Genomic DNA, 16,414 nt, shown 5'->3' with positions numbered 1-16,414 from the left:
TGAGATTATAATTCAAGACAGTGCTCCAATGCAATTCCCCGAAGTGACATTCACTAGGAAAAGCCGAGACTACAGTAGCTGTGAGCTTGCCCGAAGGCAGCGCTCCAACCCACCAGTGCAACGGGTCCTGTGGGGAGACAGGACCGGAGGATGCCAGGACCTTGGTCCCGCCCCTCAAGACACGCTCCGTACCCCCAAAGACCAGTGAGCCAACTCCCTTTCCTTCCCAACTGCTGTCAGGGACAGGGCAGACACGCTCCTTCACAACAGCCCCTCCTCCCTCAACCCAACCCATCAGCGATGGTGCCAAGCTCCGGGATCGTGTGTGCCTGACCCCAGGAACTGCCGGAAATGTGAAAAGTGAAGTTTAAAGCCACAGAGGGCTCTTCTTCCCCAGATGCCAATCAAACCTTGGAATCCTCTGCCCAGGAAAGGTCCTGCTAGAACTTACCCTATTGGGATGCAACTCGGAAGCAGATGATTACTGACTGAAGCAGCATTTTAGAGGATAATGGAGATGGGTGATTAAGTCCAGTGACTCTAGGTTTGAGTGTGGGGTAAACTCTCTTTAGAAGAAGAAAGGTAGGATGTCTCTCCAGTTTCCTGCTGCCGAAAATTCTAAAAACTCTAGACCACATTAAGGGTTGGGAAGGAATTCTGCCCGCTCTGTACCAACAAATACCCATCTCCTTCAGGTCTTCGCTCCCATGTCACCCTCCCCGAGGAGACACCTTCTAATCACCCCACTGAGAAGTGCAACCCATTCCCACACAGCACTGGCTGCATCTGCCTTCTCCTGGTAGAACTGAAGCTCTGAGAGGGCAGGGATTTTGTCTGTTCTGTTCTCAGCGCAGCGTAAACACTCTTAGTTGAATTAATTAATTGATTGCTGTTTTTTGGCGGTTTTTTTAAGGAGCAACAAATAATAACTGTACAGAACAGTTTCTACAGTAATTATTAGCCAACTAAGTCAAAAGAAGTATTATTTGGCCCAGAGTTTCTCTCTCTTTCTTTTTTTCTCTCCCTCTCCCAGTCAGGGATTTATTAAAATTAAACAGATTAGATGGAGCTCCTGATATTCAAACTGCAGCAAAGCCTGCAGTGGGGAAGTGCCGAGCAAACACCAGAGACATTTGTCTCTAAATTGCTCTAAATACCTTCTGCAAATGAAATTCTAACCCAGCTGCGTTTGAGAGAAAATGAGGAATAACTGGTCATTGTCAGTGGAAGAGAAGATCAGGCAGTTATAATATTGCACAATATACTGGGGCGAAGGATCTCTCGGCAACCATAGATTTTGTCTCAGGTTACCCCGGGTAATCAGCACAGCTTTTAGGCTCAGCTTTCCCCAGCTTCAATGCTTTGATGAGAGAGCTGAAATCCCTAAGCTTTTATGATTAATTACTCCCCATAGGTACACATATTTCAAGGAAAAACTCTTTTACAGCATGATGGCTGCAGAGGGGGCCAGCCAACGCACTCCAAATTTTAATAATCTCCTAATCTCCTACTGATGGGGGCAAGCATCACGCCGCCAGGAAGCGCCCAGCACCCCTCATCATCAACTCAGTCACAGGGACCGGCCTTGAGACTGCCTCTAAACAGCTGCCTGTGAATGAAATGCTTGGGCTGATTCTGCCCAAATCCTGCGAGCACAGCCCTGGGACCAGGTTCTGTGGCATCACTTCAGTGGGATACCGTTGAGCAGACCTAAGAAATACCACCAAACCACACTGTCTTCTATTCCAGCCACTAATGACTTAAAGCTCAAAACCCAGAATTTGGAGGCCGACATTCCAGTTCCTTAAGGAAAAAGAGTTTTGTTCAGTGGGGGTGGAGAAAACTCACTTCCCTCCCTCATGGTATTTAAGGGCCTTTAAACAACTTCCTAGCTTTCCAGAAAATTAAACGTTCAAAGAATGAAAAGTCAGATTTCTTTTTTTTGTTTGATTTGGGTTTTTTTTATATTTCTCAAAAAAAAGAAACATGTCCTAAATTTCAATAAAACCAAAATAGATTCTGTCTGCTTCGGACAATATTGAATTTGTCAAGATCCATTTCATACCTGCTTACAGAAATACCATAAAACCAGTAATTTACCACTTCAATCTGTACATCAGACTGACCCCAAGCTTGACCTTAACCTGACCTTGTGTAGTCATCTCATCTCCCTCGTCCTTCATTTCTTTCTTCCTCATTCTTTACTGAAGCAGCTGACCTCCTAACCTAAAGCCAGCCATTCTGCAGCCAGGGTCATTATCAGAAGAACAGACCAGAAAGCAGGAGTCCTCCCCAGTCTTATCCATGGGCCTCTTCTGCTACTGAACGCAGCCTGTGCCGGGCTGTCCTGGGCTAAGTTGTTGGCCTTACGTCTGGTGCTCACAATTATTTGAATCCTACCACCTCTGCTCTACTGTAAGGAAAGAAGCTGCATCCTTACCAGGGGGCTCCCCTCACCCCCACCCGTACAACAGTGGGACAGCTATAGGAGATCATTCATCAATACTATGGCTTCCATCCGCCCTGCCCCCAGCCCCTCTGTGCAGGCCACTGCGCAAGGCCATGGGGAACCTGTACCTTTCTTCTTAAGGAATGCTCTCCTGGTTGCAAGTGGGCTATGGCGGACCCGAGAATTCTGTAGAAACTTCACTGCTGTGGCAATCTGGTAGGGGAGATAAAACAGAGAAGAAAAGTAAACGTCAGTAGTCTGCATTTCAAGATTAAAAATCCTACAAGTTTATCCCAGGTCCATAGAAATAAGCACAATACTGTGGTCAAATTAACCACTTATTTCTCACATTTAAAATCTGCTTAAATAAAAGACTATGTTGGTTCCCTACCTTCATTGGCTTCCTGTATCTGGTTCTATCAAATCTAATCCCCTCGGCCTAGCTTTTAAGAGCTGCAGTAATCTTTTCCTGTTCTCCCTGTTCAAGCTGATTCTTCACACTCCTCAGCAGGTAGCCCTCCCCTGGCCGTGCTTATCCACGTCCCGACACCTGTGCCCACACCATGCCCTTTTTCTAGAAGGCCTCCCTCTCCTGCCTTTACCTGTGTAAACATTACACACACAGCAGCAGCAGCACAGCCCTTCCACAGGCTGTGTTAACTCCTCGAAGCCTTCCCTAAATAAGCAATCATCTCTGGTCTCCCCACTCTCTTAAATTCTTCAGTGCTTACAGTGTGCACCATGTAACTGAAGACACAGTTGCACTGTCTTCTAATGTTCAGGCTGCTTCCCCAGCTACGCTGCTAGCGTCTGAAAGGAAGAGACCATGATGTAGAGACAGAGACTGGCAAAGCGCTGAGCGTACACTGGCTGGGAGGCTTCTGTAAGACACAACACACAGAGCCACTCACACTGGTCCCTCTTATGCAATGGAGCTGAATTCTGAAGAGCCATCAAAGGATAAAGTTTGGGGTTTCATGGCTACAAGCTGGCAGACCGACAGATTATCTACCTACCTCTGGTAATGATATTATTTAATGAAATCTTCCTACGTACGAATGAGCCACGTAGGGGATGGAAGGGAAACTGTTGATGGTATTAACCTTCACATCACTCAGCACACACGAAGCATGTGCTTGCACGCTGCCTGTCTGCTCTCCACCCTGGACACTAAGTCCAACGGGTGGGAAATGCCAACCTGCCCCCCGATAGGAAAGGGGCCATTGTAAATGACTGGCATTATTTATCTCATCAAAACCAAAAGAATAAAAAAAAAAAAAAACCAAAAGAATGATGTAGTCTCAAGGTACAGGTAAAGTCAACAGGCCCTGCAGTTCACTCATAAGTTGTTGAAAGAAAAAATTTCTAAGGGGCCAAATATAAGGAAATTTTCTAAGATCCTTCAAACTAAGGGCAGCAGTTGAACAGAGATTCAAACAGAAAGTACTGTGGCTATAAATTGAACACAAGTTACAAATCTCCTCTTCATATTTTATATGAATTTAATCTTGAGACCAGACAGACCTCTCTGGTAACAAAAGATAGGATAAATCAGAAAGAAAGAACTTCGGGGCAATTCTCTTATATACTTTCCCTGGGATCCCTCCATGGGAGGCTTGCCTCAGACCCTCTCCCTCAAGGACGGACTCAGGTACCCAGACTGGCAGATTTGGGCCTGTCAGTGATAAGACACACGAGTGCTCCTTGAGACTGGTTAGAATCTGTCCAACACTGCGAGTGTATTACCCACCATCATGAACTGCAGTGACAACCAACCAGTTCTGGACTAGAGAAAAATCGATGTTCAAGATTTTAGAACCCCAAAACTATATACGCACCCCCAAGCCCCTCGACCAGATCTCCTCAGGTTGCACCGAAATCAAGAAAAATCTGACAAACATCAACAAAATGGATGCGTTCTAACGAAGAGATGGGAAGGGGAAAGACAGAAGAGAGAAAAAGGAAAGGGAGTGGGGCGAAGGAGGGAACGGGAGAGGAGAAGAAGAAGAAGGCAGATGGACGAGCAGAGAAGATGGAACAGAAAGGAAGGCGGAAGAAAATGGAAAGGGGATAAGAGCGAAGGGGAAGTGGTGAAGGAGAAAAACAAGAGGAGGAGAGGCCTAGTCACAGTTACACCACCCCAGGCCCCGCGGGGTCAAGGCCAGTCTGCACAGCTCAGATGCCTCGGGGTTAATTGTTCTTCACCTGGAGAAAAAGTACACCTTCAATGCACAAGACGATGACGGCATTTGTATCATGTGGCAGGCTCCACACGCCCTGGTACGTGTCCCAGGTGTCAGAGGAACTGTGGACAAGCAGGTCTTAAGCCAGAGATACTGACAGCACAGCTCCTGACATTCACCAGTAGAAGCGTAAACCTTTCCTTCCTCCTTCCAAAATTTTCCATGACAGAGAAAGATAACAGAATCCCACCACTAAAACGCACAGGTTTCACCTTGCTTTTTTAATACAGTCCTTGGTATATGCATTTCTGGTCAGAGAGCAAAGTTCTGATGGTTTTAATGGTGCACTCAATGCAGTGCTTGGCGCATTCCATCAATTTTTTTAAAAAATTGCATCTCTTATTTCTTTAAATACATTAATCAGCCTAGTGTAGGCAAAACGGATCCATCGGACAATGCAATAAACATGAATTATCATCTATCCAACACGCATAATGGCTTAAAAATACATAATAGCAGGTGTAGTTTAAATGATTAGTTATTACACCTGTGGTGGGTCTGATTCAATTGGGAAAAATCATGTTTAATAGGTTAAAAGGTTTAGATCACCATGCTTTCCTTAAAGTGGCTGTAGAGAGGGAATGATGGAGTACTCTGTCATTAGTAATTCATTTAAGAAAAACGTGGGGGATAGAGCAAAGAACAGCATAAACGAGCGAATCCAATTTAAACATCAGGTAAAGTAGAAAACACCTTTTAAAAAAGCAATATAAATGAATTTGGAAGGGAGGTGAAATTGACGTGTTTATTTTAACGGGAATTTGACAAAGTCCTGGCACACTTCAAACTTGCAAAAATATGAACAATTTCTTTTAAAGTTTCCATTCACTAATTTCAAGCCATATAAAATAATACTGTCGAACACCTACATAAAGTATATTTGGGGCCTGTTTACATTCCTCTTGATCTTTGTTGGAAAAAGCAGGCGACAGGCGAATCACATATTTAACAGCACCGATATCACTATGCCAGATGTAAAAATATGAAGCATCCAAACCAACAGCCTCAACATAATGTGCTTCATAAGAAAGATGTCCAGATACAAAAACCCCTCTCCTTCCGCTAATTATTTCTTCTGCTACTCTTTACTCTTCTCCTCTCTTCCTGTAAGGACCTGGCACTTCAATAGGGCAGAAAAGGGACCGTCCAACGTAGAATTTTACAAGCCCTATGATTCGCACACAGACGGTAAAAGATTTCCCAAAACCTTTCCCCATACTGCAACGATTTGAACACTCTAGATAACTGACAGTGCCCTCGGTTTGCATCCTTCACTCGACTATTGTTGGACACTTTTCATTAACTTCATGAAGCAATTCAACTGACTCTTCCCTCTGCAGAGGTCCAACACACACAACACGCTTTTGTTGGGTGAAATGATGGGGTGCCTGCTGCCTGTCCTGTACTATCGTTTGATTTTCTAATTAGGAGATGAATGTGACTAGTCATGGCTTATATTTGTGCCCAACTAAATTACACAAATTCAGGCCAAATCTTCCGCCTCAGTGTCAAAGATGTAAAACAGAAGCGGGAACTTTATTGCACACATTGTGGGAGTGCAGCAAGCCAGGGGAAATTCTGGTGCAAAGCACCTGATGCCGTTGTTGAAGCCACTTGCTGTTGAGTCCGTGATAAAAATGGAATTGGCCTTCCTTTCCCCTTCTCTTGCACTAAGAGAGTTCTTAATGAGTGCATGGTGAATTACCAGTAGCTGGTTTCATAAAAATAAAGATGACGGAGCTATCCTGGTGGCGCAGTGGTTGAGAGTCCGCCTGCCGATGCAGGGGACATGGGTTCGTGCCCCGGTCCGGGAAGATCCCACATGCCGCAGAGCGGCTGGGCCCATGAGCCATGGCCGCTGAGCCTGCGAGTCCGGAGCCTGTGCTCCGCAACAGGAGAGGCCACAGCAGTGAGAGGCCCGCGTACCGCCAAAGTAAATAAATAAATAAATAAATAAATAAATGAGACGAACTCAGAAGAAAACAGAAGCAAAGTTTCTCATCACCCCTATTCCTGTGACCCTCTGTTCTGCCTTCCTCCCTCAAAAAGCAAAATAAAATAACCCTGTCACCATCAACTCCGCAATTTTAGGGAAATTTGCTAATTTTCACCATTCATCACTTAAAGCTAGAGATAAATCAAGGTGCAAAGAGGAGTAAATCCTCGCCTTTGCAGTGGTTACACTGGAGTGACTTCCAGTAACACAAGAAAAAAGGAGGGGACTTCAGGTTGAAAAACACCTTTGGATCCAAGATGATTATGATTGGCCAATTGAGAGAGATCTGTGTTTGAGAGACCCGGATTTGTAACTGTATAAATCAATGGAATACAGGATACTCAGGGGCTATCTACGATGAACTATGTGCTGTTAAATGCGTCGTGTAGGGTAAGTAATCCCTGGTGAGAAGAAGCGAGGTTCCTGACAGTCCTCGCTCAAGAGATGCTTCCTAGGTGTTTTCCACTCTCCTACAAAAGACCTGCACACTCTAATCTCCAGAATGCACACTGTATTTTCTGCACAAGGGGGACGGGAGAACAGAGCTTGCCTAATAACGAACCTGGGGTTGGAGGGAGCCTTGGCACTTTGCACCTGACACGTAAAACTGATGCACTGTCTCCAGTGACACATATTTGGAATGTCACCAGTTCCGGCACTCCTGTGTGCTACATACACATCTATCTCCTAAAAATGTGAGCATTCGTTAGCCATTTTAAAATACTAAAAATATTCAAAAATTAATGACACTAACAACCAAAGCCAAGTCCTTTTTAACCCAGACAGATCACAACTAGAGGGCAAAAGAAAATGACCAACACGCAGGTCCAAAACCCCATTCCAACACTGCAGAGCCACACGTGCGCATCTGAGAAGATTAAATTGCCCGTGAAAGGTTCCTACGCTCGTACTCTGAAGTAGATAGATACCCAGAATCCTGTTAACAAGCGTTAGACCAAAGCCAACTCAAGGTTTAACAAGGACTGACTATAAAAGCCGGGCAGTGCCTAGAATGAGAGAAGCCTCTTCAAACAGAAATGCTGCGTTTTAGTAAGAAATCAGTACTCTGTCAGGAGTTCCCTGACAAATATGGTCATCAGTGGCACAAGGAAATAGTTGCAAAGCAGCTGTTAATCAGAGAAACACATCGTAGAACGCTGATGCTAGCACTCGTGAAAAAATGCAACGGGCTAATTATGAAGCTATATATCTCACTAAAGAGACCGTGTTCCTTGAGACTCCAGGCAAAGCACTCTTGGTTCCAGGGTTCTAGGACAACATAATTCTGGTTTTCTGCATCCAGAATTCTTTCTTATCTGCGGCTGACAGTCCCAGCCAGGCTCACCGTTCTCATTTCTACCTGCCCTCTTCCTAGGTAGGGAACAGGCTGGGGAGGGCAACCACCCTGAAGCAGGGGCATTCCCAACCCACATTCCAAGATCCTGCACGAATACATCCAAAAGGTTGTCAGATCCTAAAGCAGAATAAGAGAAAACCTATGAGTATGCCAAAGAAATGTCAGAATCATCTTTCTAAGTGTGGCAGGAGAGCTGCCCCCAGCCGCCAAAATGAAAAGAAAAAAAAAAAGGGAAGAAGGAGAGGAAGCAATAAACAGAATATAGAGACTGCTGCATTTGAAATCTCCAAGGGAGAAAGGGAGTCTGGCAGAAAGCTGCTCTCACAGTGTGAAATGCAACTCTGGGAAGCCGAGGGTCTAGCAGGCAGGTAAGAGGGGAAAGTTAATATGCAGAGGAAGGCTCGATCAGCCAAAATTCAATACGATCCTCTGCAAGGACAAGGAGGAACAAGGCTCCCCGAAACCAGACTCGTGGGAGTGGGGGGAGGGCACCACGCCCGCTCGGAGCACAGCCACTGGAATGGCAAGAGGGGAATAACCTTGAGCCGGCCGTGCCGAGGCGGCCGCAGCGCAGAGCCAAAGTGCCCCCTAGCCGTCACGCGAGCCCGAACGAAGTGTTTTCACTCGGGGAAAATGAAATGTTTTGCAAGATGAAACAGAATGAAAATTGAGGTTTTAGGTAATTACTAGTTGGCATTTACATATCACGGGCTGGTTCAACACCTATTCATTTTCCTCTTTTATTTTCAATTTTTTTAAATTGCTCATTAAAAATGAACAGATGACAGTGACAGGGATTTTTCCCCCCTCTTTCTCCTTCTCTGAGGGTTACAAAATCAAGAGGTACTTTTCGCCCGTTTATCTACAATTAACACACACACACACACACACACACACACACACACACACACACAGGTATGTTTCATTTACATCAGAGTTGGAAAAGGACAGGGGAAAGTCAACAAAAGCCAGGAAGTTCAAAAATAAAGACAGTGACTTGTACTTGAGCCAGCCTCCTGCACCTGGGTGAGCAGTGAGCTAGCGAGAGCCCTGGTGCTCAAGGAGTTAACGGAAAGAGCCTCTCTTTCAACTTGGAATTTCCTGGGTTTTGTCATTGTATCCTTCCCATTGTTGATTTGGGTTACAACCCTATACTAATTAAGCTGTGGGCCCTAATTTCCTTTGTTTTACTTTCCTCTGTCCCTTTGTTTTTCACATTAAAGAAATAAAATATCTCTGGTAGAAGTGCACAGAGTTGACATGATAGAACACAATATTTGTTAAGGTCTATTGTGTAAATCTGCATGAATTCCACAGCATGCATTATTGACCCTAGTCTCTCTTAAAACACATTGATATACGCAGTAAAAGCCTTTATGAAGAGTGGCAACGTCATATGCACAACAACTACCCTTCCAAGTGAACTATCTCTGCGTGTAAATTTTTCTTCTTGGCCCTAGTTAAAAACATTGCATGAACTACTTGTCAGAATGTCATTGTTTTGTTATCTTATTAAACTAGTTCTTCCAGAAATGTATGTGGAAATAAAAAGCATCTTAAGCCAACAGGCACTATTTAATATCAAGTGACAGTGATTTTAGGGACACAAGGGTGACTTTGGAGAGTACTTTGGGTGCCAACTTGCAGCCCAAAGGAGCTGGTGCTTGAGTAGCAAAGCCTGACAAGCAGAGCTGCTGATGCAGAGGGCAACCGTAACTACGCCATGGAAAGCGCTGTAGTGCACATGCTTGCCATAGAGGAAATAAAAACCCTTGTTTCTGGGTTGAGAAGATCAAAGTTCCTTTTTAGGAAAGGTTGAGAAGGAAAAGGATTTTCTCCTTCAGGGAGAAAGAAAAGCAAATTTAAATGCCTGTCCCCATGCATCCCCACCTGAATTTAGATAGCAGCCCCTCTAATTTTTGATGCAACCAACAAAGCAGTTACCCAAAGAGGAGAGAAAAAAAGGATGACATTTGCCTTTTCCTTAGCTTTGAAATCCAACTGGCAGCAAATTGTTTGAAGTCCTGTTTAGAGAAGAAACCGTAATAGCCTCCACACTGAAAAGAGGAGGAAAATGCCATTATACACGGATCACGGTAGCAGTGACCTCGGCAGGGAAGGCAAACGAGCTGGCTGCAAGTTGGAGGGTGGCGGGCGTGCCAGGAACAAAAAGGAAAAGGTTTATGTGTGCCAGCACTGTGTGGCAAGAGTTGGGTGCTCGGTCCCAGGAGATACCAAGAAAAGGCAAGGAGTTCGATTTCCTAACACGGTGCCTTTCAACAGCGCGTTGACTGCTCCTTTTTCCAGTTTCCCTTGCTTTTGTATTTTCCATATTCTTCTAATTCCCCTGCACGGTTAAAGAGGAAGCAGAGAGCACCCAGGCTTCATGTTGTAAAATTAATGAAGGTGTCAAGCTGTTGAGCTGAATCACTCCAAAGGAATGTAATGACTCAGTGTCCAAGATGCTCCCTAGGAGGACTGTGAGCTCACTCAGTGGCGGTGGCTGGTGACTCCAACACTAAAAATATGTAGCAGACAGTGCCCAGGACCTTCCTAATGATACCACTGCCTCTACTTCCTAGTCCCTTTCTCTCCACCACAAGTTGAATTTGATGCTTTCCGAAGGTTACTTCTCCCAAACTCCAGCACCTTCGCATGCTCAGCAGACGAAACTTCGGTTCCCACTTCTTCTGAAGCCAGGCCAGACAGAGATTGGTAAAGCTCTCTCTAAGCATATGCACTATTGAGATGTGGGATGATTAGGAAGGGGACGAAGATGGACAGTGACACCTTCACGTGTCAAGTTAACTGGGGGTTAGACGCTGAATAGATGACCACCAGGTGGTGCAGGGCGGGGTCCCTTCACGGTGGCTTGAGCACCTTCTGCTCTGAGGGCAACAAGATGGGCTCCTGGATTCCAAGGAAGATAAGCTCTGGATCAGGGAATTCTGTCTAGCATCACCCCACATAGAGCAAAAACCTAAAACTTTGAGGAGTCGCTAAATGACACTCCTACCAGACATCCTACAAGAAAGTTGGAGAAAGACTAAATGTTAAAAAATAGATTTGAATACCAAAAAAGTAGTAGTCACAGCTCAGAAACAGCTCGAATCCAAAAAGATAGCAAGAAAAAACTTGGAAATGACAAATGTGGGTAGCCTTTAAATCGTCTTCAGATCTCTAGAAAGCAGAAAAAAAGCGAACAATTAAGATCTGCTACTAAGAGAAGACCACCAAGTCCTGGTTCCTGCTATTATCTAAGATTCTTCTATGGCCTGAGGGAAAAACTAGAAGTACAAGTTCCAAAAGTATGATTCAGAATAGAGAGAAAGCTGGCACTCAAAAATCTTCAAATTTACAGTAAGATGACAGGAATTAGAAACTGTTTATTTTATTTTATTTATTTATTTTTTTGTGGTACACGGGCCTCTCACTGTCGCGGCCTCTCCCGTTGCGGAGCACAGGCTCCGGACGCGCAGGCCCAGCGGCCATGGCTCACAGGCCCAGCCGCTCCGCGGCATGTGGGATCTTCTGGGACCAGGGCACGAACCCGTGTCCCCTACATCGGGAGGCGGACTCCCAACTGCTGCACCACCAGATGAGGCCCTAGAAACTGTTTCTATTCAAACAGTCAAATGAAATCAGCTCCTCTCAGGGGAAAGTCGTCCTCTTCACCAAGCACACTGGCCCCTGGGAGTGCACAGGAACAGACCCTCTGCCAAGATAGTAAGATCAGGGGAACCAGCTCTGGCAGCAAGTGGGGTCACATCCGTTTGAAATAAGCTGGTGGCCAGTTCAACTGTCTAAAAAAGGGTATCTAACATGGGTCAGGCCTCTCTTGCCGACTTCAGGAGTAACTCACCCACACGAGTGTAGCACAGAGAAGCAAGACAAGCCATGCCTCTGACACGGATGATGAATGAGTCATCGCTTTTTACACATCTTTCGGAGGCACTGAGATAAGGACTGTGGAACTGATTCTTGTACCCATTGTCAGATCTGTACCCACAGACTGTCTTTAGCACCAAGATGTAAATTTGAAAGAGAATCTAAATCAAGAGATATCAGTCCAGTTGCCTCCTCTGATAAACCCCAATTTAGAAATTTTTAGCTCAGCAAAAAAATCCGCTGCACACAGAAAGAATTAAATGGTAATCATCATGGCTTTGAACCATTCAGTAACCTTTCACTAAACACCATAAACATTCCTATCATCAACAACCACAGCTTCCAATAAACAAATACACTTTTAAAAATAAACGATTCAGGGCTTCCCAGGTGGCGCAGTGGTTGAGAGTCCGCCTGCCGATGCAGGGGACACGGGTTCGTGCCCCGGTCTGGGAGGATCCCACATGCCGCCAAGCGGCTGGGCCCGTGAGCCATGGCCGCTGAGCCTGCGCGTCCAGAGCCTGTGCTCCGCAACGGGAGAGGCCACAACAGTGAGAGGCCCGCGTGCCGCAAAGGAAAAGGAGAAAAAAATTTTAAAAAAATAAACGATTCAACAAAGGCCTATTAGACACCACTGCCATCTTGGCCATGAGGCTCTCAGTACAGGTCTCCTACCTCTAACAGGAAGATAAAAAGGAAGGTCTTTCTGCCCTCCATCTGATGTTCCTAGCAATCCTGGTCACCTAAAATGAGCATGTATTTTACTTACAATTAACGCAAAACTTAAACAGTTTTCACCATTAAGCAAATCCGTCCTATTGAGCACCCCCTCCTCCTCTAAATCAATGGGAACTCATTTCTAATTCCTTCCAGCTCTGTCTGGGAAACAGACAGAGGTTCACTTTTTGTTATCAGAAGGATTAAGAATCACCATCTTGCTGTGCAATCTTCTTGATTCTCCACACCCCAATTGTGCTAGGGTGAAAGACTTTGAGATCACAAAAATCCCTACATCTCCTCAATTTGGCAAAAGCTTCCTGAGACATCACTCATGGTTTTCTGTTCACTGTCCTTTCTCTCTCTCTTCCTGCCTGTTTAAACACATGGACACAGAGTTATTAACTTTTACAGGAAAACCAAATAAAATAATGTCGAAGCAAAAATGCGGTGATGTCAGGCTGCAGCTAGCACCATTCATCTGTGGGAATCTGATTAGCGCTCTAGTGGCAGAGCTACCTGGAAAAGTGCTCACAATCAAATAAAAAAATGATACCAAAACATTAACCTGATGGCTAAAAACTCCACATTTAAACAGTTAAAGTAATAAAGGAGCTTTTATTGAGTATTTTTTATATTTCATTATGCCCCAAATTGACGAGGACTCCCGGATACATTTTCTAGACTTTCGGTTCCTCAAATCAAATGCTCTCTTGGACTTTTTTTTTTAAACTAAAAGGAAACAGCATTTCTTGTAAATTTGAATGAAAGGATTAAAGCTTCTCCTACAATATCAATATCAGCTTTGAGTGCAAACACAGCCAAACACTGCAACAAACAGAAGCCTTTTTTGGTTTATGTACTTTTAAAAATAAATAAATTTATTTATTTTTGGCCGTGTTGGGTCTTCGTCGCTGCGCACGGAACTTTCTCTAGTGCGGCAAGCAGGGGCTACTCTTAGTTGCGGTGTGTGGGCTTCTCATTGCAGAGCACGGGCTTCAGGCATGCGGGCTTCACTAGTTGTGGTGCGTGGGCTCAGTAGTTGTGGCTCGCGGGCTCTAGAGTGCAGGCTCAGTAGTTGTGGCGCACAGGCTTAGTTGCTCCACGGCATGTGGGATCTTGACGCACCAGGGCTCGAACCCGTGTCCCCTGCATTGGCAGGCGGATTCTTAACCACTGTGCCACCAGTGAAGCCCTGGTTTATGTACTTTAATCCTAAACCTGCCCACAGCCAGCAGAGAATTTTCCTCCATGATTTTACCTCACACAAACGCTCTATTTCCTCATTCACACACATTTTGCTCAAAGTTTGTAGGAAACAGGGACTTCCCTGGTGGTCCAGTGGTTAAGACTCCAAATTCCCAATGCAGGGGGCCTGGGTTTGATCCCTGGTCGGGGAACTAGATCCCACGTGCATGCCGCAACTAAGAGTTCGCATGCCACAACTAAAGACCCTGCGTGCTGCAACTAAGAACCAGTGCAGCCAAACAAATGTTCAAAGTTGGCAGGGAACAGAATGTGGCAGAGTGGCAGGGCAGAAAGCAGGCCGGGCCTCAAGAAACCTGCACACCGAGTCCAACCCTAACGCTATGTCCTCAAACCCGGCCCCTCACGCCCCGACTCTGTGCCTCAGCGTCCTTCATTTCTGTAAGATAAGGGCTTAAATAGATGGCCTTCTGGACCCTCCAAGCTGCATCATTTTATAATTTCCAGTTGACTCCAGCAGGCAGCCTATGATACCTAGGCCAGGGAAATGGGCAAGGGTCAAGGACCAGAACCAACCATTCGAGAGCTCGGCTCTCCAATCTCACCCAATCAAAAAAAGGAGAAAACCAACAAAGAAGGAGAAGGAGAGAGGGAAAGAGAGAAGAAATCGCTGTTGTCAAAAAAGAAATGACAAATTCCACATATATTACACATAGCAAAGATTTATTCACACTACTTATTATTTATTTCGTATACAAGCTTAGTTAAATGGTGTCCAAATCACAGAAGATTAAAAACTGCAAATGAGAAAGGAGAATTGAGCCAGCTAGCAAGAGATACTCACAGACCAAAGACCAGATAGTGAAAAAAGCCTAGCAACAAATGTCAGGAGAGAATCGTCTACGAAAAGCAAACAGAAAACTCAAAAAGTTTATCAGTCCAGGGTCATTCGGCACAGATGGAGTCATTCAGAGGAGGGGCAAATACACAACAGATCTATATTTCAACAGGTTTTGAAAACAGAATCTACACTTCCAACACAATATAAACATGTACATCTAAAATGATGATACTGAGTCATCAGGATTGAATTATAGTCTACTCTGCCTAATAAAGCGAGAAAGCATATAACCCATTTTATGTAATTCCCAGCCAAAAGTTTTAAAGTGTTTTGTTTTGTTTTCATATGGATCTCGATGGCCATCGGGAAAATGTGGCTATCCAGAATGACTTATTGCAGGAGGGTGGCAGAGATGGTGGCTTCCCTGACCTGAACAAAAACAGTTTTTATTCAAGTTAGTTAAGAAGCAGGAAGCCAAAGATTAAATGATGAATAGTTACTAAGCATTCACTGGGTCCACACAGCACACCAGGCACTTAAAAATCCAAGAAGAACAAGCAAAGATGCTGCTTTTGCAGTTACAATCTAGAACAAGGAAAGCCATCCGGCCCCATACATGACCTAGGACTCCCCTCCTCAACAACCTTGACAAATGATCAGTGAGCCTCCACTCAAATGCTTATAATGAACAGAGAACTCACTCTCTTAAAAGATTATCAATTCATTTTCAGGAGTCCTTCTTTAAACTGAGTTGAAATCTGCTTTCCTGAACCTTCTATCCATTGACTCTAGTTTTCTGCAGGAGAATACTACTAACTGATCCACTTTTTGAAATAATGCTGGGTAAGGAATGAGGATAGGCCTCTGTCAGTTGGCTATCTTTTCTATAAAAGCATTTCCCTTACTCTGCTTATTAACTAAATGTGAACACCCGTTTCACTGTATAACAGTTTCATGCTCTTAAGCTTGGTAATAGCAGCCTTGCCCTTTCTGGGAGAGCCAAGGCTACACCTGTAATGTCAGAATGCATTAGCAATAATAAAGGCCACAGTAATGCAAGAGTCGACTTCATACACACGTCATTCCAGAATGGCTAAATTCAATCAAATATGGCAGTGCTTCCTACAATGCTATGATCACCAGGGCCAGCGCGTGTGACGTGGGCCCACTTACTGGAAGCCGCTGGAAAGAGAAAGTGAGCGCTCTGCTTTGAGACTATAATGGACAGAGTTTTTACCAGCCCGTAAGTGGTTTGGCATCCTTCTTTCCCAGGAATTACCTAGAAATTCATTTAACATCTAAAGACTACAAATGAACTTCAGAAGGCTAAAAGTACATGAAGAGAAGGGCAGCGGGGCTCGTATTCTCTCACCCTCATCTTAAAGATATATGATCCTGGGCTTCCCTGGTGGCGCAGTGGTTGAGAGTCCGCCTGCCGATGCAGGGGACGCGGGTTCGTGCCCCAGTCCGGGAGGATCCCACATGCCGCGGAGCGGCTGGGCCCGTGAGCCATGGCCGCTGGGTCTGTGCGTCCGGAGCCTGTGCTCCGCAGCGGGAGAGGCTGCAGCAGTGAGAGGCCCGCGTACCGCAAAGAAAAAAAAAAAAAAAGATATATGATCCTTATGGAGAGAAAAGTAAACTCCCAGAAGGTGGTAATCAAGAATCAAAGCCAGGGACTTCCCTGGTGGTACAGTGGTTAGGAATCCGCCTGCCAATG

General features: G+C 45.0%; 1 protein-coding gene across 2 annotated transcripts in view; it reads right to left on the bottom strand.

Annotated features, from left to right (window-relative positions):
- PEX14 (peroxisomal biogenesis factor 14) overlaps window positions 1-16,414 on the bottom strand; it is a 137,332-nt gene that overhangs the window by 82,799 nt on the left and 38,119 nt on the right. For both annotated transcript variants that reach the window (XM_079905439.1, XM_079905440.1), the window contains one exon: window positions 2,578-2,662. In XM_079905439.1, coding sequence (XP_079761565.1) covers window positions 2,578-2,662 — 85 coding nt within the window. The remainder of the gene's footprint in view (window positions 1-2,577; window positions 2,663-16,414) is intronic.

This window comes from Stenella coeruleoalba, assembly GCF_951394435.1.
Source record: "Stenella coeruleoalba genome assembly, chromosome: 1".
In the NCBI taxonomy this organism is placed as follows: Eukaryota; Metazoa; Chordata; class Mammalia; order Artiodactyla; family Delphinidae; genus Stenella; species Stenella coeruleoalba.
The sequence above is the reverse complement of the archived record's forward strand: the minus strand, read 5'-3'. Positions and strand labels throughout refer to the sequence as shown.